This window comes from Polypterus senegalus, chromosome 3, assembly GCF_016835505.1.
Source record: "Polypterus senegalus isolate Bchr_013 chromosome 3, ASM1683550v1, whole genome shotgun sequence".
Lineage (NCBI taxonomy): Eukaryota > Metazoa > Chordata > Cladistia > Polypteriformes > Polypteridae > Polypterus > Polypterus senegalus.
Window position 1 is genome coordinate 179,455,374 of NC_053156.1, and position 22,965 is coordinate 179,478,338.

The following is a 22,965-nucleotide window of genomic DNA, read 5'->3' on the forward strand; positions in this document are numbered from 1 at the left end:
ACTTAATATCCTAATCAGTTAGGAATGCGAACTCAGAAAAGAGTCCCTTAATATCTTTTTGGTTTCTCCTAAACATCAATGAGATCAGAAAGACATAAAATGGAGAAAGTTTCTTTTGTCTCATGCTTCTCAGATTTTGCTTCTGAGAAATAATACCCTGGTAGTCTCACCAGTTCTTCTCTTGAGGTTCAGTGGAGATCTCACCAAAGTCATACAATGAGCTCAGATTTTTTTGTATTGTGTGCTTAGTAATTTCTTCTGAAATGTATGGGTAGCTGTTTGTGGTATAACATTTTACTGTGATTACAAAATTGTAGTCCTTAATAACACTATTAGTTGCTCTAATTTATACCACCGTGCTCCAATTAAATCATAATAATCAAATCCAGCTACTGACACCATGAGCAAGCCACCTCACCTGCCTGTGCTCCAATTGGGAAGAACGAAAGAAATGTAACCAATTGTATCTCTAATGTTGAAAGTTACCTTAGACCAGAGGTTCTCAAACTCGGTCCTGAGGGTCCACTGTGGCTGCAGGTTTTTGTTCCAACCAGCCTCTGTTTTTAATTGGACTCCTGGGCTAATTAAGTGAACTGTTTCCCAGATTCCCTGTTTTGGGAACAATATACAAATTAGAAAACTAAGTTTGTTAAAAAAAAAGTATTAAAATGTACTAAGCAGTTATATGTATTTTTTTCTTTTTAACAGTATTTTCATCTCGATTGTCATTCTACTTTTCTATGTGTTCTAATTGTTTAATTAATCCGTTATTTACTACTTTGCGGGGCTGACGCTAAAGTAGTTGCAGCCTTTCACAATTGAGTGTTGTTTGCTTGGGTTTCTGCTCTGCTTGTTTTTAATTGACATTATTAAGATTCAATGAAGGGAGCAAACTGCACAGAGAAAGGGTGAAATGTAATAAAAAGAGAGTTAAGCATTTAAATCCATAGCAAAAACAGAAATATTTCTAAATTTCCTATAAATGTAAAAATCATGATGCTGTGCTTTTCTGAATGTAGAATAAAAGATAAATAATGCCAGCTAATTAAATGAGATCAGTGTTATCAGGTGTTGTCACTGATTAGGAATCTGGTTGGAACAAAAACCTGCAGCCACAGTGGGCCCCCAGGACTGGGTTTGAGAACCCCTGCCTTAGACTGAGACATCAATCCAATAATAAATGAAAATTTGAAGATGTGAAAGAGATTAAAACAAGACTATAAAGAGATCTCACAAAATATGTTATGCTTTTCAAACCAAATTCTTAATTTGACTTATTTTACCTCAGTTGTCTCCTTTTTGTCTAAAGCTATTTCTTCTATGGAGTTTTATGAGAAACATCTGTAATAAAACTAATTCTTAAATTAAACATAAATGAGAATCTCTTCTATGTCTTGAGCAGTAAAATTTTCCTGTGGATAATTATTTTTTTTTACGCAAACCATCCTACAAGCATACTTAAGTACTCTTGGTCTCCCTGTATCTTCTAAGCCTCCAGATGCACACAAAAGGAAATTCTCTCATGCAACTTGCTAACTCATATAGGTCAGAGATGTTGTGCTGTTCATTAATGTGCTTGCTCCTACATGTCATTACTAAACTCACACTTGAATGAATAGCTTAGCTTCAGCTTCCTGTTCTTATGACCATTTGATTCCATCTGTTGATCAAGATTTTCTTGCAAACTCTTGACAGTCTTCCTTGGACATACTTACAATTTCCTGAATGGTGATTGGTTTCCTTAATATCCTAAAGTTTTTTGTTCTTTTCATATTTCAGCTCAGGGGTTAAATTAATGGTCACGTTTATAAAATTCACTTGCTCCATGTCTAGATGGTCATAGGCAAAAATTAAAGTCGGAAAATAAAGCAAGAATACTATTAAACCACAAAATCAAACATGAAGGCACATACCAAGAGGGAATGTCTGTTATTGAATCTCTGAAACCAGGAAGTATCAGGAGCTGACCTTTATACCCTTGACCCTTGATGACACTTGCAGAATGACTCTGGCCATAGCAACACAATAGCAAGCGCTAAAACCTCACTGCACAAAATGACAGCATCTCTGGGAAACAAAATAGCATCACAGGAAAATGTGAAACATTTTTAGGACCCTTAAAACAAGAAAATTCCAGAAAAAAAAAATCAGAAATGAATAAAACAGAAAAAATAAATCTAAAAAAGTGAAAATAAAGCAAGAAAAAAATAATTTGAAAGCAGTTCATGACAGTCAAGAGCTAAGAAATTAAAAAATTGTCCTGCACTGCAAATATTGTTCAATAGTGAAGCAGCTAGCATGCTGTTGGTGTTCATGGTGGACTATTTGGTCACATCTTTTGGCAAATTTTGAGCACACAAAGCACATTCAGCTTAGGTATCTATGCATACTCATGTTGAGTTTGTGTTGATTGGATCAATTGCAAAATTAATTTGAATAGTCAAACAAAAAAAATGGAAATACACCAAAAATCTAAATTGCATCACTTTTACCTGTAGTTTGAGGTAGCTTTTAGCAACATATATACCCAAAAGCACCTGATATGGAGTTTTTTGTACTTGGTTTTACCAGCTCAAACTTTCTTTTAGTATCTCTCTGGGATTTGGGGCATCTACAGGATTTATGGCAGTTGACCTAATCACGTCGTGTAGATGTCACCTGTATAAACCGAAATCAATGATTATTTTCCCAGAGTCATATTTTGACTGATCACTTTTGGTAAATAATCAAGCCTTGACACAACAAACATGTTTGGGGCAGCCTCCCACATACTTGAGAATTGTCTGCACATATAAAATGGTTGAGAAAAAATGGACTTTACAGACTAGAGTCCAAAACAGAACTGATCAGGTTAGGAAACATGAAGGATATATAGTTGAAAAGCAGGAAAAGGGATCTTGGGACCAGAACTGGAAATGAGGTCATCGGGCTACGACTTTTTGGGATGTGGAAATTATGTCATTCTGTTGGTCTGAATGTGGCATCTTCTGGGGTGGAACTGGAAGTGACATCTTGGGAACAAGGCAGAATTTTCCATATTTGGTCTGAGATAAGAGAAAAGATTAGTGCACTCTGCCCCACTGGGACATTGTCTTCTTTTGAGCCCATTAGCTGCCTCCCATCTGCATGTGTGTGACACACTTATACCTAATTTCTCTTACTTTGAAAGAAATATTTCTAAATAAAATCAGTTCAGATATTAACCCTTTAAAGTACACTCAAAATGATTCATACGATGATAACTTTCGTGTGATACCTTCCTGTCAGTTAAGTAAAACCAAAACACAAAGTTTTTGTTTTTCATTCCATGTACTGCATATACTTGCGGATAAGTTCTCCTGCGGATAAGTCGGGATTTGATTTTACAGTAAAATTTCTGGTATTTTATAATGTTGGTCGTATAAGTCGAATGCGGAAATGCTATTGATATAAGGGATTATGATATGCTAACGCCCACCTGAGAGAGTAACCATGGAGCACACTGCCTTTTTTTTTAAGTGGGTGTGGTAATGCGCTGTGTCAGCATATGCTCCTAATCTCTTTCTCTCTCTCGCTCTCTATTGCGCCTACGTGACCAGACGGATCCCTCACTGTATTGAGCTTCGACTTTCATGGCTTCATCGCGGATTTTATATGTAAGCATATCTAAATATATATCACAGATTTTTCGCTGGTTTGCTGATTTCTGTGGACAATGGGTCTTTTAATTTATAGTACATGCTTCCTCAGTTGGTTTGCCCAGTTGATTTCATACAAGGGACGCTATTGGTGGATGGCTGAGAAGCTACGCAATCAGAGCACGTATTACGTATTAAATACAACTCCTCAATGATAAACGATATGCTTCCCACGCGGTGCTTCGCATACTTAAAAGCTCTAACAGCATCTAATGATTTTTGATTGTTTGCTTTTCTCTTTCTCTCTCTCTCTGCGTAAGCAGAGCGGCTGTTCGCACACTGGCCTAGAGGATACGGACGCTCCTCTAAAACATGCTGAAAGACTACCTTCACATTGCCCCCTTCCTTGCGGCTGCTTTGTCGGGCAGTGCTTCGCATACTTAAAAGCACCTATTGATTTTTGATTGTTTGCTTTTCTCTCTCTGTCTCTCTCTCTGACAATTTCTGCTCCTGATGCACACTCCTTTGAAGAGGAAGATATGTTTGCATTTCTTTAATTGTGAGACGGAACTGTCATCTCTGTTTTGTCATGGAGCACAGTTTAAACTTTTGAAAAAGAGACAAATGTTTGTTTGCAGTGTTTCAAAGTCTCTGTCTCTACAACCTCCTGTGTTTCTGTGCAAATTTGTGACACAAGAGTGACAATATAAAAATAACAATATAAACATATGGTTTTTACTTCGTGGATTTTCACCATTTGTGGGTGGTTCTGGAATGCAACCCCCAAGATCGAGGTGGGATCACTGTAATCGAACTATTCCGAAGCAAAGTTTGCACTGATATGGGTTTTTTGTATCTCACACCCTCACACACCCTTATCGTAAGAGCATTCCTTATCTATGATGGAGCATTCGATCTGAAGAAAATATAAAGCTGGTTTTAAATTAAACGTTGTTGAAGTAGTGAAAGAAATTGGTAACTGTGCTTCTGCAACAAAATTTAATGCGTCTGAGAAACTGATGCAAGATTAGAGAAGGCAAGAAGATGTTAAAAAAAGATTAAGTGTCACATTTTTGAACGAGTGTATAAGTTGGGGTCTGATTTTATGATTGATTTTTTGGGTTTCAAGAATCAACTTATACGTGAGCATATATGGTGTTAATAAATTGGCAACTCATCTGATCCCTTGATAGCAGATTGCCTAACCACATACAGTAATTACCAGATATGAATGCCATGTAATCATTTACACTAGACAGTATAATTAATATACTACATAGCTTCCCATCATCACACAGAGAAGAAAAACATACTCTAATGATGCAGAGTGTAAAATAGTTTTATCATAAAGCTAAGATAGTCCAAAGCCATTTTCATTATCATATAAATCTTTGCCACCTTAAAAAATACTGTTATTCACAGCATTTGTCTTTGTCTTTCTTTTTTGTGAACTTATTAACCACATAATACTAGCTTAAACCAAAAAACACCTTTTACTTCCATACTTGCTATAATCCATAAACAGTAAATAAATTCAAAGCAATGGCTGTTTTAAGCAAATATACATTTAGAAGAACATTTGAAACTTACAGTGGTGATTCTAGTTAGTTTTGGCAGCACACCTAATCTAATGCTCATGCTGTATTTCACTCTAACTGTGGTAATTGTCAGAGCATTTGGGTTCAGTTATGTTTATGTTTCCAGGGCTGAGTTCAAACTTATCATTTATGTCTTTTTTTTTATTTTTTAGGGTTAACATTGTTGATTGTTTAGTTTCTTGTGTCTTTACCTATGTGCCATGTGTTTTGCCACATACCCATCACCATCAAGGGACTGCCCCAGCCCTATAAAAGATGAAGAAAACCCACAGTCCCTTGTGGTTCATTGAATATGCTTGGTGGTGTTGTGAGTTCTTGTGATTATTGTTATTGCATTTATTTCTGTGGATTAACAAGATTTTGAATTCTTGCTGTTTTCCAACTTCTCTTCTGGATTTCTGTTTTTGGGACATGGATGCCTTGGATTGCTTTGTTGTTTCAGGCAACTTTTTATGCCCTAAGGATCTTATATTTTACATGGAGAATTTTTGTTAAAAATAGATATTTTTTTATGAAGGTACTGTGGTTCTGTTTACTAAGGAACCCCAAATTCAATAGGGTCACTGTGTTGTTCATGCACAGGGAGATAAGAAAAACTTTCTGAATTAACATTTGGCCTCAAGAAAACACGCAGTTGTAACCAGTCTGTTGCATATTAGTTTGATTTTTTTTTTACTTTGTGTTTAATCAAATCTGTATTTTTATGTATTTCTAATCTACACTCAACTACCTTCAACATTTCATTGTATAAGGTTGAAGTTGTTACATGGTATTTGTGCAGCAGACCTTCCATTCTCTCCCTATATTACCAATTGTTCCTAAGAGAATCATCTCTGAAATTCTTACCTGTATCTCAATCCTTTCTGATGTTCTGATTACTTTTCCAAAAGGGTTTAACTGATAGTTTAACTGTAGACATACAGTGGCGGCTATTTTCTTGCATTTTAATGTCAAGAAAAATATATAGATGAGCCAGCAAATGATTAGTCAAACTAAGTATATGTTGTTTCAGAATTTTACTCTACTTTTTAATTTAAGTGTGTCCAATCAGATTTTAGTTTAATATTTTTATTTTTTGTCTAATATTTTCATTTTCTGAGTAAGTCCTGCTGCCTGTGTTTGGTATGGAAAGTGGAAAGTCCATTGGATTCATGTTGTTTGAGCAAATGCCTGTACAGGCAAAGTGAGGACCTTGAGCACTTTGAATTTCATTTTGAACTCCAAACCCTTAAAAGAAATCACTTAGTCAATTTAGTGTAGGCTTTTAAACAGTTGGGTGGATGGATGGATGGATGGATAGATAAGCTTCTAATAATGAAGAGTATCAGCTGCAGTCAAAATCAAATGAATTCTGATTTCTTTTAGCCGGAGTTCAATGTAATCCACCTGTGAGATATGCCTCAATCCAGTTTAGTGTGACCCAGTGGCTTTTCCCTGAAGTGCTCTCAACCACAAAATATTCTGTATAATGCTATAGTTGAACACTATCGTAAGAAAGGATATATTTATCATGCTTTTAAATACTTCATATACTCCTATAAACAAAGCAAATGAGAAAGCCTATAGGACAATACAGTTCTTTTGCAACGTTTCAGCAGGATCTTCCAAAATTATATGTTCAATTGAAGCATTGTCTAAGACAGGACTGACATGTGGGGTGAAGCAACAAATCAATCACCTTGAGCAACATTTTGGCAACAGTGTCAGCTCTATGCCACAGTACAGAAGTTCAAAGTTTTCATTCAGTTATTTCCATATCTAAACACAATTTTTATCCCTAGTTCAGGTATCCTAGTTGTCATAAGCAGAAGGAGCACAGCGCAGCTGATTACTCACAGGTTTGGCGTATGGTTGCATGTTAAAAACACTTTGTACCCTAAGCTGGACTAATTGGCTGAAAGCAGCGTATAATCAGTTACCATTGTTATGCATTAGTAAATGCTTCTGGATAGTTGTTCAATAAAGACTTCCTGTCAGATGTCTTTATTGTGGACCTGTGCATACGCATTCCATGCATAAAAAACACAATACAAAAAATGACAGTTAAGTATGAACCATAAGAATTACATACACATATATATACAAATCCAGTGTTCTATTTATAGCTGCTTTTAAATATCATGAAAAATATTTTTGTTTTAAAAGTTTCAAATTTCACAGAATATAATTCATGCTGCAACCACCCAAGAATCAAAGGGAAGAAGGGCCTTTCAATGCTGCATACCAGTACATGACATTGGCACTCATTTTTCTAATTTTGCACATATCATATTGTGTGCTTATTGATTATATCATTTTGTAAAAGTGTGTTAATTTCTGGAATGTTATTAAGGTATCAGTCATATGTACAATGTCTGTTACACATTGATTAAGTTTACACCATATTTGTTTAATTAAAAAGTACAAGTACCTAATAGAGAAGCATACAAGATAAGTCAAATAACTGAGTTTTATTTCAAATTGAATTTCACAATCGCAAAACATAACAAAAATATTTGAGGTGTGTCAAATGGAAGCAATGAACAATGTATATTTTGTGTTCACATACAGTATGTTCACATTTTTTTTCAAAAATATTTCTGTTTATATATTTTAAATTATTTTGTCCATCATTATTAGGATGCAATGTATTTTGAAGCCTGCATTGCAATATACAGTCAGGTCCATACAGTACGTATTTGGACAGTGCACACCATTTTCATAATTTTGGCTCTGTACACCACCAAAATGGATTTGAAATTAAAAAAAAATCATTATGTGATTGAAGTATAGACTTTCAGCCTTACTTCAAGGGGTTCTAAAATATTATATGGGACGTTTAGGAGTGACAGGCATTTGTATGCAAATCCCCCTTACCCCCCATTTTCCGGGGGTCAAAAGTATATAGACATTTGACTGAAAACCTGGTGGGAGCAGGTCCCTCATTATTTCATTAATTATTAAGCAGGTAGAATATCTGGAATTGATTCCAAATTTGAAATTTGTATTTAGAAGCTGTCACTGTGAACCCTCAATATGAGGTCCAAAGAGCTGTCCATGCAAGTAAAAACAATCCATTATTATTTTGAGAAAGCAAAACAAACCCTTGAGGGAGACAGGTGAAACACAAGGAGTGCTCAAATCAACCATTTGGTACATTCTTAAATAGAAGGAATGCACCGGTGAACTCAGCAACACCAGAAGATTTGGAAAACCACAGAAGAGTACTGATCTTCAAGATTGCAGAATTCTGTCCTTGATGAAGAATGACCCCTTCGCAACATTTAGCCAAACCAACAACATGATGCGGGAGGTAGACATATCATTGTAAATGTCTACAATCAAGAGAAAACGTCATGAAGTTAAATACAGAGGGCTTACCACAAGGAAAAATATAACTAGGGTAAAAACCCAGCACTTGGAGAAGGCCATGGGTTCCAGACTTCACAGTCATTGAGTGCAAAGGATTTTCAAAATATTTAATTTTATTTATAATTATGTTGATTTGTCCATATTCTTTTGAGCCCTTGGAAATAGATTACCATTTTTAAAAATTTCTGTCTTTTCTAAACAGCACACATAATATTTTTGTTAAACCCCTTGATTGGTTTTGTCTTCATTTCTTTGCTACAAATCCTTTGTGGTGAGGCAAAGATCCAAAATTATGAACACTATTTTCAATATCCAAATACCTAGAGACCAGACTATACATAGTGTTATGTGTGGATTAAGTATATCATCATATGAGTAGTAATGTTTTGGCTGGGGGGTTATGGGAAGATGCTTGAATGTCAAAACGTCACTTGACTCAGGCAGTAGTATTTAATGCACAGTCCGTGGTTCTAGGCACACACAGCCCCATTCAAGCTAGCACAGGGCACAAGGCAGGAACAAACCCTGGACAGTTTGCCAGTCCATCGCAAGGCAGTTTTAATAAGTGACTGAGGTACAGTATATGCTATGTTATACCCTTAGAACAGTATCATTGTTGAAAATTAACCAATCACTTCTAACATTACATCATATTCTTTTAAGACATTTCATGTGATAGTTCATTTTAACTATTTACAGAATATTTCTGATGACCAATAAGAACATTAGTATTAGCTTTATAAGCATATTGTTCACTAAGATTTATTAACTATTTACACTAAGTAGTCCATTTACTCTTCTGGCTGACCATCATTAGTTAATATTAACATTTGAAATGCGTTTTCTGCTAATCAAAAAAGGTAAAAAAAACTACAAAATCCAGTTTGCTTCCTATGACCACAATCAGTAACTCACTGAGTATTAGGGTAACATGTAATACTGCAAGTAAGATTAAATTGCTTGCATTAAAACTAATAAGCCCACAGAAACAGTAACATCTAGTTATTTTAATCTTTGGGCACACCTTAGTTTTTTGAACGAAAAAATCCACCTTCTAAGGTAGTAAATATTTATGTATTAAATGACAGTGCATTCCTAAAATATAATTATGTATTTTAAAAAGATGGTTTACAGATCACAATAACACATTAGTTACAGGTATTATTTTTATCCCTGACTACACCATGAATCATCAGAATGGCATTTTTTTTATCAGGTAATCAAGGCAGTGAGGCCCTGGAACTACCCAACTGTCACTGTTTATCAATATGAAGAACTTTTTATTGTCTGTTGGCAACATTATTACAGTAATTATTTTATCCAATGCTCAGTGTGGGTCTGGTGAGCTACTACACTCCAGTCGTTTTTCCTTCCTTTAAAGTAAAAAGCTTGATTGGTTTATATTAAAAAAAATCTTTTTTTTCTCTAGGATAATTTGTAAATACCCTGTTACCACCTTAAATTGTGAAACTACTAGAGGTGTGATAGTGCACTGATGTCTTATTGAGTGTGCTGTTTCTTGCATAAAAACATTTCCATCTTCCTTTCTGTGTTTAAGAGTGACCAGTAACCTGCATGCAGTTGCTTCTTAAGTGGTGCTCGGGAGATTTATCAATGCTTTAGCTGGAAGTATCGATGAAAAATAGGTATATCCTGAAGACAGCAACAAGGAAGACTGCCCTGTGTATTGTGTTAATGCTCTAAATAAAATCTGGTGAGGAGTATCTTATCTTTTAAGTAGGGGTATGAATGTTGTTTGCAACAAAATTTTTCAAGGAATATTTTCATAAGGCTACTAAAGGATTCTCTCAGAGAGCATTGTCTTGCAAAGACTAATATGAACTACGTAGTGTACAGTACAATGCTTTATTTTACTTTGTTTGCGATTATTGTAAATGTTTCGTTGCTATTTTCAGTACAATGTATTGAATCAACAAGTTATTACACGTGCCTATCCGGATGGGCTGCCTCAAATTGGGACCTGAGTGTTGCCATGCAGCTGGTGACACCTCAGCACCACACCAGTTCTGATCCCCAACAGGCCTGACCCCATTGGCTCTCTGACGGTTATGACTCTTCTCTGGAAGGGGCTCCCAAGGGCTTTCCTCAATTCCCTTCATAATGTAAGCAGCCTTCCTATGGGTGGCACAGCAGAGCTACTCCCGCAGAGAGTAGAAAGGACTCCTGTCTGTCATTTCAGAGCTGCATGAAGTTATTTTTATGGTGACTGGAGTGCCAATCCTGCCACCAACCCTCATTACTTCCCTGCAAGTTGGAGGACCACTTGCAGGGCTGGATACAGTTTAACTCAGTTGATCGAGCTGTCTTGTGGGACATCCTGAGACTTTGCAGGATGCCCTCAGAGTTGCAAGATATCATGGTTGTTCAATTCTTGCATTGTCTGGGTGTTGGGCAAGATTGTGGGGTCCAGTGGCTATGGGCCATCAGTGGTTGAAGAAAGATTCAATGATCTTGACTTTGAGGACAATGGTGTTATCTTCACGGAGTTAATGAAGACTCTGATTGGGGCTTTCAAGAGACTAAGTGAGGAGTCTGAGTGTCTGGGTTTGCAAGTGTCCTGTATAAAAACCAAGATCCGGGCCTTTGATGACCTCTTGGGCACAGCTATTAGCAGTTTGTCTGTTTGTGGAGACAGTGTCGACCTGAGGTTCACTTACCTCAGTAGAGCCATTCTTGTCACTGATGACTCTTCCTATGAAGTCAGTAGACAAATTGGAAGAGCATGGGGGGCCATGAGGTTGCTGGAAAGGGGTGTGTGTGCAAAAGGATGAATGTCCAATGCTTTAGAGTCCTGCAGCTTCCTGTCTTGCTATATAGTTCTGAGACATGGACACTATCGAGAGAAAAAGACTGGGTTCCTTTTAGTACTGTGTCTGTTCAGAGAATCCTTGGGTACTGCTGGTTTCACTTTGTGTCAAATGAGTCTCAAATGAGGCACATTACCTACATTGTGAGGGAGAGTCAGTTACAGCACTACGGCCATGTGGCGCGATTACCCAAGGGTGATCCGGCTTGCAGGATCTTCATTGTTGGGGTCCCGAGCAGCTGGAGCAGACCAAGGGGACACCCTTGTAACATCTGGCTACAGCAGATAGATGGTCATTTCCGGAAGGTGGGACTGGACCACATGTTTGCCTTGGGGGTTGCCAAACAGGATCCTGAGCTGTTTCGTCAGGTGGTGGGTGCGGCAACACTCTGTACCAATGCATGCTCCCCAACCTGACCTGACCTGACTTGACTTGATTGACAAAGTATGGAGCAGGTCAAGGAGACCCTGGAGAGGTGGAGATATGCTCTAGGGAGGAAAGGAATGAAGGTCAGTAGGAACAAGAAATAATACATGAGAGTGAATGAGAGGGAGGTCATAGGAATGGTGTTGTAGGGAGTACAGCTGGTGAAGGAGGGTGAGTTCAAATATTTGGGATCAATAACAGTACAGAGTAATGGGGAGTGTGGAAGAGAGGTGAAGAAAAGAGTACAGGAAGGGTGGAGATCAATGAGATGAAGTGAATCAGGATCCCAAGCTGTTTCACCGTGTGGTGGGTGCGGCAACGCACTGTACCAATGCATGCTCCCCAATCTGATCTGACTTAACCTGTATTTTTACATTCATGTGCTTCAGGGCAGTATGTTTGGGAAAAAGAATCCAAATTGAATGATAGTGTTATAGGTATTCATTCTGTAGTTTTTAATTGGCTTATTTAATCCATTGTGATATTGCTACTGTTCTTAATCAGGAAGAATGAGAGTTTATTTATTATGGTGCTTTCTGTGATGATTCTGCCTTGTTAGTATTTAATTTGTTATAGATAGTCTAAACAGACTGTCTGTCAGTTCAGTTGAAGTAGAGCCAAACAAAGACATGAACTCTTTCTTGAGGAAAGACTTTGTTACAGTTTGCAAAAAGTGATTTTTTCAAGATATCATGTTTGACATATTATATGTAGATGAACTGGAGCAACTGAAGGGTAAGGCAATGCCTGTCTTTGAGCAGCATGAGGAGGAGCTGGGGGACTGTAGTTGTACATTTGGTGAAAGGATTGATATATCACCAAAACTTTATCATATAGAGTAAATCACTATCAGAATCTGGAACCTCTCCATTGCACAACTCCAGATTCAAATCACTTACAAATAATTGCATACATGGTTTAATACAAAACAGTTTGTCACCCTTTCTACATTTGCAATAAATCCCCAGGATATGAATATGAAATATGCTTTCTATATTTTTAATAGTGTATACATGTTTTTTCATGTCCATAACATCCATCCATCCATTATCCAACCCGCTGAATCCGAATACAAGGTCATGGGGGTCTGCTGGAGCCAATCCCTGCGAACACAAGGCACAAGGCAGGGACCAATCCTGGGCAGGGTGCCAACCCACCACAGGACACACACACACCAAGCATACACTAGGGCCAATTTAGAACCGCTAATCCACCTAACCTGCATGTCTTTGTATTGTGGGAGGAAACCGGAGCGCCCGGAGGAAACCCACACAGACATGGGGAGAACATGCAAACTCCATGAAGGGAGGACCCAGGAAGCGAACCTGGGTCACCTAACTGCGAGGCAGCAGCGCTACCACTGCGCCACCGTGCCACCCTCATGTCCATAACAGTTTCTTATATAATATTTGATGTGTGCAGAATTCATTTTGTAACATTACCCAGAGTACTAAGTTAGTATACAACTGCCCCTTCTTCTACTCCATGAAGCGTACTTCAACTACACTTAGTTTTAGTCTTGGTGCACTGCTAGTTCACAGCTCTGGGACACACTGCAACAGCGCTAAACTCAAAAGTTAGTCTTGTCACTGTAAATACCAGACCAGATCAGCACAGGATCATCACAAACTGACAGCACACTGCAACTGACCCATATTGTTTATATTAACTATATTGTTTGTCGCTGTTTTAAAGGCTATGTGGATCCTACACTAATATGCAACATGGAAGCATCTCAGAGGCATTATTGGATTTTACTGGAGGAGTGCAGATGACTATTAAGCTGAATAACCCACCAGAAGATCTTTGGTCAATAATGAGGCGGGCCACAGAAATGAACTCCTTAATTGGATGTGGATCATCTCCTGGTGTAAGTATGACAATTTAATGCATTGCATGAATCCATTGTAATATCATTAATCCACAAATAAATACTGTAGGGGTTGTGTTGAAAAAAAAAAACAGTCAATAGTATTCATAATAATTTGCATAGAATTCTTTTCAATAATGATGGATTAAATATTAGATTTATCTATTTATTTATTTTTTAATTATTCATTTACCTTGTTATGTAATGCATGTTTCTGCATATGTTTTGTAGCTATGTACTTTTGTTATATAATAATAATAATAATACATTTTATTTATATAGCACCTTTCCCATGCTCAAAGTTCTTTACAAATTCTCAGAAAGAACAGCAGGGTGTATGTAACATTCTATACAAATATTTTCTGCATAGAACACTAAAACAATTAAATACAGGATATACAAAGCTTTGAATAGAATAAAAGGCAATAAAACAGAGTAAATGCTAAATTCAGTACTAGAAGAAAAGCCTAAACAAATAACATAATTTGTGATATAACAGACACACAAATTATCCTGAGCATCTGGACAGAGACATAAACTGAAAGGTGGGTCAGAATGTTAGATTAAGTTGAGTTTTAACTTGTTTTTTTAAAAGAATGAATGGAGTCAGCTAATCTAATAAATTTCGGGAAGTCGTCCTAAAGTCTGGGTGCTATAGAGCTGAAGGCCCTGTCACCCATAGAGTGCAGGTTAGTGTGAGGCACAAGATTGCCAGAATCAAAGGACCTTAGTGGGTGAACAAGAGCATAGCCATGGAGAAGGTCACTGATGCAGTCTGGTGCAAGGCCATTTAAAGCTTTGCAGGTTATTAATATAATTTTATATTCAATTCTGTAAAACAGGGCGCCAGTGAAAGTATAGCAGGACTGGTGTTATGTGCTCACTATTGCTAGTTCAAGTTAAGGACTCTTGCAGCAGAGATTTGAACCAGCTGGAGCTGTGATATAAGTAGCACCTGCCATTAGAGAGTTACAGTAATCAATGTAGGATGAGATAAAAGCATGGGCAAGTTTCTCAGCATTAGAAAATGTGAGGACTGAACGCACATGGCATATATTAAAGAGGTGGAATTAAGAAAGTTTCTTAACATGGTTTATGTGGGTGGAATAAGAAAGGAAGGAATCAAAAATGACACCAAAATTATTTGCATTAGAAGAAGGTCTGATGAGATCATCATAAAGAGTTATTGAAAAGGAGCTCATTTTATTAAGTTGCCCTTTACTGCCAATTTACATGAGTTCAGTTTTGTTGCAATTTAATTTTAAAGAGTTCTGCTCCATCCAGGTTTTAATTTCACTGAGGCAAGTTATGAACTGAGAAAGCTCTGATGAAGTTTCACTTTTAACACTGAAATAGAGTTGCATATCATCTGCATAAAAATGATAGCCCAGTCCAAAGTTATGAATAATTTGGCCAAGGGGAAGTATAGATTCAGAAGAGCAGGGAGCTCAGGACAGAGCCCTGAGGAACTCCTTGTGTGACCGGCACTGAGCTGGACCTGCTGTTGCCAAGACTAACAAACTCTTGCCAATCAATTAGATAAGACTTCAACCACTGGAGGGCAGTGCCAGAGATACCCAGAATGTTTTCCATTCTGGACAGTAGAATGTCATGTCTGAGAGTATCAAATGCTAGACTGAGGTCTAAGAGAATTAATATGCTGGTTTGTCCAGAGTCTGCTGCCATAAGCAAATCATTAGTTATCCAAAGCACTGTGTTGCACCCTGAAACCACACTGAAAGGGTTTCATTAATTTATTAGAAGGTAAGTAACTGAGGGGTTGGAAGGCCACAACAAGCTTAAGAACTTTTAATAGAGAAGGTAAAGCAGAATTAGCCGAAGAAATTGTTAAGATTATCAGCATCAACACCAGACTTTTTAAAAATTGGTTACATAAGTGATTTTAAAAGTGGCTGGCACAAACCCAGTGTCAAGGAATGTATTTATTATTGTCGTTACATTTGGGATTAAGGCATGAAGGCTGGATTTAAGAAGTGTGGTGGGGATGGGGTCCAGTGCACAAGTAATTGGCCTCATTTTACAAAGCAGGTCATTACCAGATGCAGATGTGACTGATGAAAAGTTTAAAGGAGCTGGATGGAGTGGGAAAACAAAGAAAGATATAAATGGATGATGGATTTGTGTTAGTTGAATTACTGTATTTAGATTTTTAACTTTATTACAGAAAAAGTGGAGGAATTTTTGGAAACTTCATTAGAGGAGGAAATTGGGCCAAATGCAGGTTGAAATACTTTATTAAGTACAGAAATCAAAACCTTTGTGTAATCATGGCTACTTTCTGTTTTCTGCCATAATGCATGTTCTTGGCTGCAGTTAGTGCATCCCTGTAAGCCCTTTGATAGTCAGAGAAAGCCTGGAATGAGGACAGTCTTACTTGACTTTCTCTCAAGGCATCGGCCAGCTGTTTTCATACACCATAATTCTGAGTTGTACAATGGAGCTGAAAGCTTAAAGGTATATTTGCATGTAATGAGAAAAACACCTATTATGATTGCCATGTCTTTCTGTCTGTTTGAATAAAACAACATTGTTTCTAGGGGACAGATTTTACTGAAATTTGGAACACTTATTCTTCAAGGAAATTTGTCTTGAAAGTTCCATTATTGTTTAAATATCTGTTTATGTTTGTGTGTTGTACAAAGTTATGAATTATAATATTATTATATATTATATATTATAAGTTATGAATTTTCATAACCTCCTATTAAAAAGCATTAGTGAATTTTCAAACTTGCCTGTCTTAAAATAGAATTCTGTGCAACTTCAATTATGGATTAGTTTACTGTTTCAAATGTATCTTAAGACAGGTTACTTCAGTTTATTTTGTATATTTTCTTATTTTGTTCATCTAAAAGCCTGGGCCAACATTTATCAAGTGTTTCAGAATTACCCCTAGGAACTACACTAAAAGTCGAACTATGATAAGGATTTTTCCTATATACCTCAGAGTAGAAGACTTTATGAAGCATCCAACACTTACTCCCAGCTAGGAATAAGAGTTTATATTTGAGAATGAATGACGTCATGATTTTACAGCAGGTGTACTTGTCACAAAGTGATGCTCATGATGACATTTGTTGTTTCCTTGGAAATCATGATAATGTTTGTTTTTTTCTGATACTGACGCTACAGCTTCACTACAAAGAAAATAATAATAATAATCATAGAAAAAGAAGAAGGAAAACATAAGGTTAGATTTTATGCTAAGCTGCACTTACTGTAATTGTTGCCAGTTTACAACAATATCATAAGTAATACTTTGACAAATACCAAGATGTAAAGACTGAGACACGCATACTGAATGAAAGTAAATACCATGTTTATTGCATAAATTGCACAATGCATAAATCACAGCCTAACTTTTAGAAGAATCATCTTCTCGCTTTTATGGACGCGGGAGGACCCTTGTAAAGTAACAGTTATACTGAAATTAACCATGGCTATAAGTCGTGTTCACTCGTCACACGTCTAGTGTTCGCGATCATCGTCCCGAATCGTGTGTTGTGCCTGTATCCGTTATACCCTCACCCCCCGACCTTTTGAGAGGCTCATTATTCATTGACCTGGTAGTCTGCGCCAGCCTTTTTGAACCTTCCTTGGCTTGGAACTGTAATGCATATGTTCCAGGAGTTTGTGGAATGCATGGCTCAGCCTACCTGTGTGATAATTTAATCTCAATCACCCATCTTATCTACATGGTAAGATCTTGGCTACTGCAATGTAGTTTACATCCATGACCACATGTGTATTGATGCTGTGATATCGCTTGCGATTGACATATGCATGGTCATCCACACTTGTGGCAATGATCTTTATGTGTGTGCCGATTTATATCAATGCAGCTTGCTTTAACATTACTTCAAGTGGAGAGAGAGGAGAGAGGTTAGGGTATGCACTTCAAGTGGAGTGGTGGGAAAATTTACTGTATAAATTTGTGTATTGCATTGAAAGTTTGGTGCAGAATTAGAGAAATGCCCGTGACATAAACAATTCACTGCTATTGCCAAGATGCATTTTACAAGTAAAATTATGAACACTTTTAATTCGACAAATAGGTCTTGACTTTCAGTTGATGGAGCGATCCAGTAACATACAATATTTGTTATGAATAATTTTTTCCATCTCTGTCAAATCGATATCTTACTATGAGTTAATTGTTGTCCAGTGTTTCCAAAACATTACACCTTTCCTGTGATGTGCAAGCTGGTCTCTGTTTGTACTTGAGCGCCATCTTATGGCTTAGCGAGTTAGGACAGCTCACAAGCTCTCCTAAATCTTGGTGAAGTTTGGAGTAGTTTCCTGAACTAGATAAAAATGCTTTTACTCCCAAGAGCAAGACCAAATTTGCATTTAGCCAGTTAGGACCGTTTTACTACTCTGAAATGCCTGATAAATACGGGAACTTATGGAAAAACACATCCCGATATAATGTAGCCAAATGTTTCTCCTCTAGATGATTGACCAGCTGCTTGAGGTAAGTTAATCGTAAACATAAAATAGTCACTTAGCTTGAAAGGAATGTAAGAGGATGTAAGGAAACGTAAGGAATTATTTAAATGTCCCACTCAATATGAGTATATAAGAAATAAAATAAATAGTTGATGCAAGCCTTTCTGAATTTGCATAACACAACATTCCCAGACTTGCTTAAGCCATATCATAGAGTCACTGATCTAAATTGCATTTTTGGTATGTAATGTAGCTCTTTTTCAAATAATAATTATGTCATATTTATATATTTTTTAATTGATACGTTTGACAACACCTTTATCCAGAGTGACATACATGATTATGATAGGGTGCTCAGTGTCACACGGTGAGATGAAGGAAGGAAATGAACCAGTAGTCTTATTGTTTAAATGGCAATTCCATAACCACACAACCTAAGAACACACACCATGGCCACATGTGTATTGATGCTGCGATATCTCTTGCAATTGATGTATGGATGGTCACACACCAAGAACACACACGAAGCACATGAATAAAAATAACTAGTGCATGAGAAAATTACTTAGCCAACATCTAGCTAGCTAATGCATAAATTAAATACATTTTGAACCATCTCACTTATTTTTTCCCTTAGGCTACTAAAGAAAACACAGTATTGGAGAATGGGTTAGTGCAAGGACATGCCTATTCAGTAACAGGAGTTTATGAGGTAACATCTTGAATATAACATTATTTGGAATATTGCATGCAGTTATGCTTCAAAACATAATTATGTCATTGATTTACAATAGTGGCTATGAGTATATATTTTTTAATGATAACGACAGTATTGTAAAAATGTATCTTGTATTTGAAAGGACTGCAATGTTAGATGTATGCACTGTAGCTATGTAATAAAATCAAGCAAAAATGTCATTAACTGAAAGTTGAATATGGAATCCCGCAGGACACAAAAGTTTTAAATGAGACTGGAGTTCAAGTTTTGGATGCTGAGTTTGCATGTTCTCTCTGTGCCCACATGGGTTCCTCCAGAAGCTCTGGTTTTCTCCCAGTCCAAAGACATTCAGGTTAAGTGGATTGGTGATGCTAAATTGGACCCTGATGTGTGTGTTTGTGAGTTCACCCTGCAGTGGGTTTCTGGGGATTGTTCCTGCCATGTGCTCGAAGCTTGCTGAGACAGGCTCCAGCGTCCATATGACCTGACTCTGGATGAATGAGTTTAGATAGATGGATGTTTTCTAACATCATAGGATTCGACTGTTAATTTTTTTTTTTTTTATTGTCAGAATTTGTATGTTATATGCAACACTTTTTCAATTACTATTTTTTGTCCTCTGTGAGTAACAGTATGTGTTTTTCTGACAGCTGAAATCATTTGATGCGAATGTAAAGTTAATCAGACTGTGGAATCCATGGGGTAACACAGAATGGAATGGAGCTTGGAGTGATCAGTAAGTTACATGTATTTACAGATAGTTCTAATGATTAGGGCTTTAATATTTTTAATGATTTAACTTTTCTCTTGCACATAAATTGTGTAAGATAACCAACTCCCTGTGACCAAACATTTGGTAAATATTATGTTATGTTATGCATGTAAGAAATTGACACGCAACAATGCTCTTACAACAACTACTACTTGCATTACTACATTGTAAAGACTTATTCCATAATTTCTTACCCAAAACCACATGTTAATCAGTTAATGGGATTAAAGGCTTGACTTGAAAACCTTTATTAAGTGCTTACTATTAAAGTACAGTATAAGCATCAAAGATAAGCACATACATTGTTGAAGAGTAAACAAAGAACTCTTATAGAAAACAATAGGTTACCTATTCTGAATGTGTCCAGCATGCTCAAAATTAATAAAAACAAATTTGTCAGACAGACGTCACCTGTAGTAATAGACCATCATGACCAATAACGGCATGTTGACTACTGCTGTACTTCACATCATTTCTAATGCAGGATATCTGTGAATTGGTCAGCTTGTGATGGAAAGGAAGAAAAATAGAAAATGAAAAATCACAGCTGTTCCTTTGAGTGAAATTATTACTGCACGATCAGTGCACAGAAACCAGGAGAGTTGAGAGACTAGTGACAACAAGATATGGAAGGTTTGTTGCAAAATAGTGCTTTGACAATTTCAAAATGTTGAGGGGCAAGCTGAATCAACATCTACGTATACGCAATGCTCTCTCTGTTGAATCACTGCTTAAGCTATGCCTTTTCTATCTGCAAGCACAAAGTGTGAATAACTGGAGACAAAACAAAACAAAGAATTGGGGATTTTCTCGTATATCGTAGGTGAGTAATCAATAGCAACTCATCAGGACGGGGCAGAAGTGAGGTCATCTGCAAAGGAAGAAAATTGGCAAGTTTTGGCTTAGTCTTCCATGGTTCTGAAAGAGGAAAGAGAGAAGGCATTAATGCTCGTTATCAACCCTTTTCCTGGTGTCTTTTACGCCCTGTGTTGGACCCTTTGTCTGTCCCCTAAGTGCACGTGTGTGACAGTAGTAATTTTGCTGTGTAGGCTGGTATCAGTTGCCCCAAATGCTTATTATGTCTGCCATGTCATTTTCTTTCCATTGACATACTGATTCTGTGCTACATGTCAAAGATCACATAAACCGTGAAGTACAATAATGTGAACTTCCAGATAAATCTGATTTAAACATTTATACACAGATCACATTAACGTTGCATATGTCTGTATTAGATTAGTACCACTTTTCAAAGTGGTCTAAATCCAGACAGAAAAGTTTTGCTTCACATGGGTTTTTGCTGTGCACACTTCTCTAGAAAGATCTGATGTCTTTGATATAAGTCAATATACTGTAATTCAGCTGCAATGTGAACCTATCTTGATCCATTTCAGAGACACTGGAAGACTCTGGTACCATTCATAATTTTTTTCCAGAATAAGATTGATAATCCATCACAGGGCACATGCATACACTTCATTATGAGTTGTCATTTATACTAACCGTACACCAGAGACATTATTATTAATTTTTTCAGAACGGTATTATGGACAAAAGGATGCCAGTAAAAGTACTTTAAATCTTTCAAGCACATCCTTTAATTACTTCTGCATTGACATTTTATCATTAGTAATACTGATGGGAGTGAGTGGTTTTGCTTCACAAACCTTACAGTCTGTCATAAATTTCTGTCGTCTAGCTTTTAAAGCTCTCTCTGACCTTTAAAGATGGCTTAACAGTATATTTAGGTTGAGCAGATAGTTCACTGTTTATGTGATCTTTCCTGTTACAACTGTAACCAGAAATATAGACTATTTTCTTGCTGGGACACCATTTCTAGTGCGCATACTGATTCCTGTGGAGACATACTGTAATAAGTTGAGCTGGATGAGCTGCTGGGGTAATTTTCAGCACTAAGAAGTTGTGAGTGGGGATGCAGAAGCTACAGAAAGTTTATCAGAACAAATAATAGTAGCAGTGGAGAGTGACGAAAAGCAGCACAATACGTCAGATATACAATCAAATATGCAGACAGGATGTTTGTTAACTGCAGCGATTTTCAAATGATAAATCCTTAGAAAGTTATACAACAGTGCTGGAATGGAGACTGTAACATGTTACTTGTTTCAGCAGTCCTTGACTAGCTGCATTTAAGATATAACACAGACACATAATTAGAGCACTGTCCTTTTCTAGCCCCACAGCAATGCAGGCAGGCATATATTAAAAAAAACTTTTGATTAGCTCCTAGGTTAAAAATGATAAGGCCTTTTATTATTCCTTCACCAAATATTGTGTTAGCAAGGCTTTTGTCTTCTGAGATCCAGTCCAAACGGAATATGCATTGCTAGCTGTACAAAAAGGTGGACAGATATTAACTCTGTATACTTTAATGCACACTTCAGGTATGAATTTACAGTATATAGAATGGGAAAGAAGTACTGTTTTTCCCAGTGATATACTTGCAGGTAAAAAAGCTATAACCTCTCTATTTTACATACAAAATGGCTGAACAAAAACTAAATCTAAAACAGAACAAGAAGGAAAATGGAACTAGGGATATATGTAAACATAACAAATTAGGAGAGGCAAACAGGAATATAACCATGAGCAGTCAAACAATAATATTAACACAAGACACAAACATTCGTGCAGGCTGCTGTCGCATGTTTTGAATTAAAAAAAAAATCTTAAAAAAATGACATGCTGTTTTGGTATCTTTTAGTAACTGACAAGCTCATAGTTTATATGATTTTAAAAAGAACTTCAAGATTTCAGTCTTAGAGATTCTCTCATAACTGTTGTGCTCTTCACAATTTTACAAAGATGGTGTCAAATTTATTTCTGAGTGGGATTACATTTCACCCCGTGGTGGTCCAAGAACACAGGAATATTATTCTGTGAGTAGACCTGTGCAGTACACCTTGTTGTTCATAATGGTTATTACCTTTTCTGTATAACACGTAACATGAAACATCAATACTGTAATCTTCTGAATTGCATCACAGGTTTCTTTAATATTTGCAGGATGTATATATAGTTGATTATATATAAGCCAAGCTAGACACGATTTTTGGAAATGGGTGTAGATCTGGATTGATGGAGATTACATTTTTTAAAATAAGATTTCTTTTGGTTGCAACAAATATCCTTTGAAAAGAGAAAGACAGGTTTATCTTTTTTTCTTGTCTTATAATTGTGAACTGATATGTGACATGATACCACATATAGAAACAAAAATGTATACCTTTAAGTTGTAGTAATGATGACATGAATCATGAGAGAGCCCATTTACAATTATCAAATACAACTGTA

At 36.7% G+C, this 22,965-nt stretch overlaps 1 protein-coding gene across 1 annotated transcript in view; it reads left to right on the plus strand.

Moving 5' to 3' along the window:
• LOC120525719 (calpain-1 catalytic subunit-like) overlaps positions 1-22,965 on the plus strand; it is a 119,952-nt gene that overhangs the window by 37,298 nt on the left and 59,689 nt on the right. Inside the window, exons 6-8 of the mRNA XM_039748256.1 lie at positions 13,516-13,690; positions 18,798-18,872; positions 19,529-19,614. Coding sequence (XP_039604190.1) covers positions 13,516-13,690; positions 18,798-18,872; positions 19,529-19,614 — 336 coding nt within the window. The remainder of the gene's footprint in view (positions 1-13,515; positions 13,691-18,797; positions 18,873-19,528; positions 19,615-22,965) is intronic.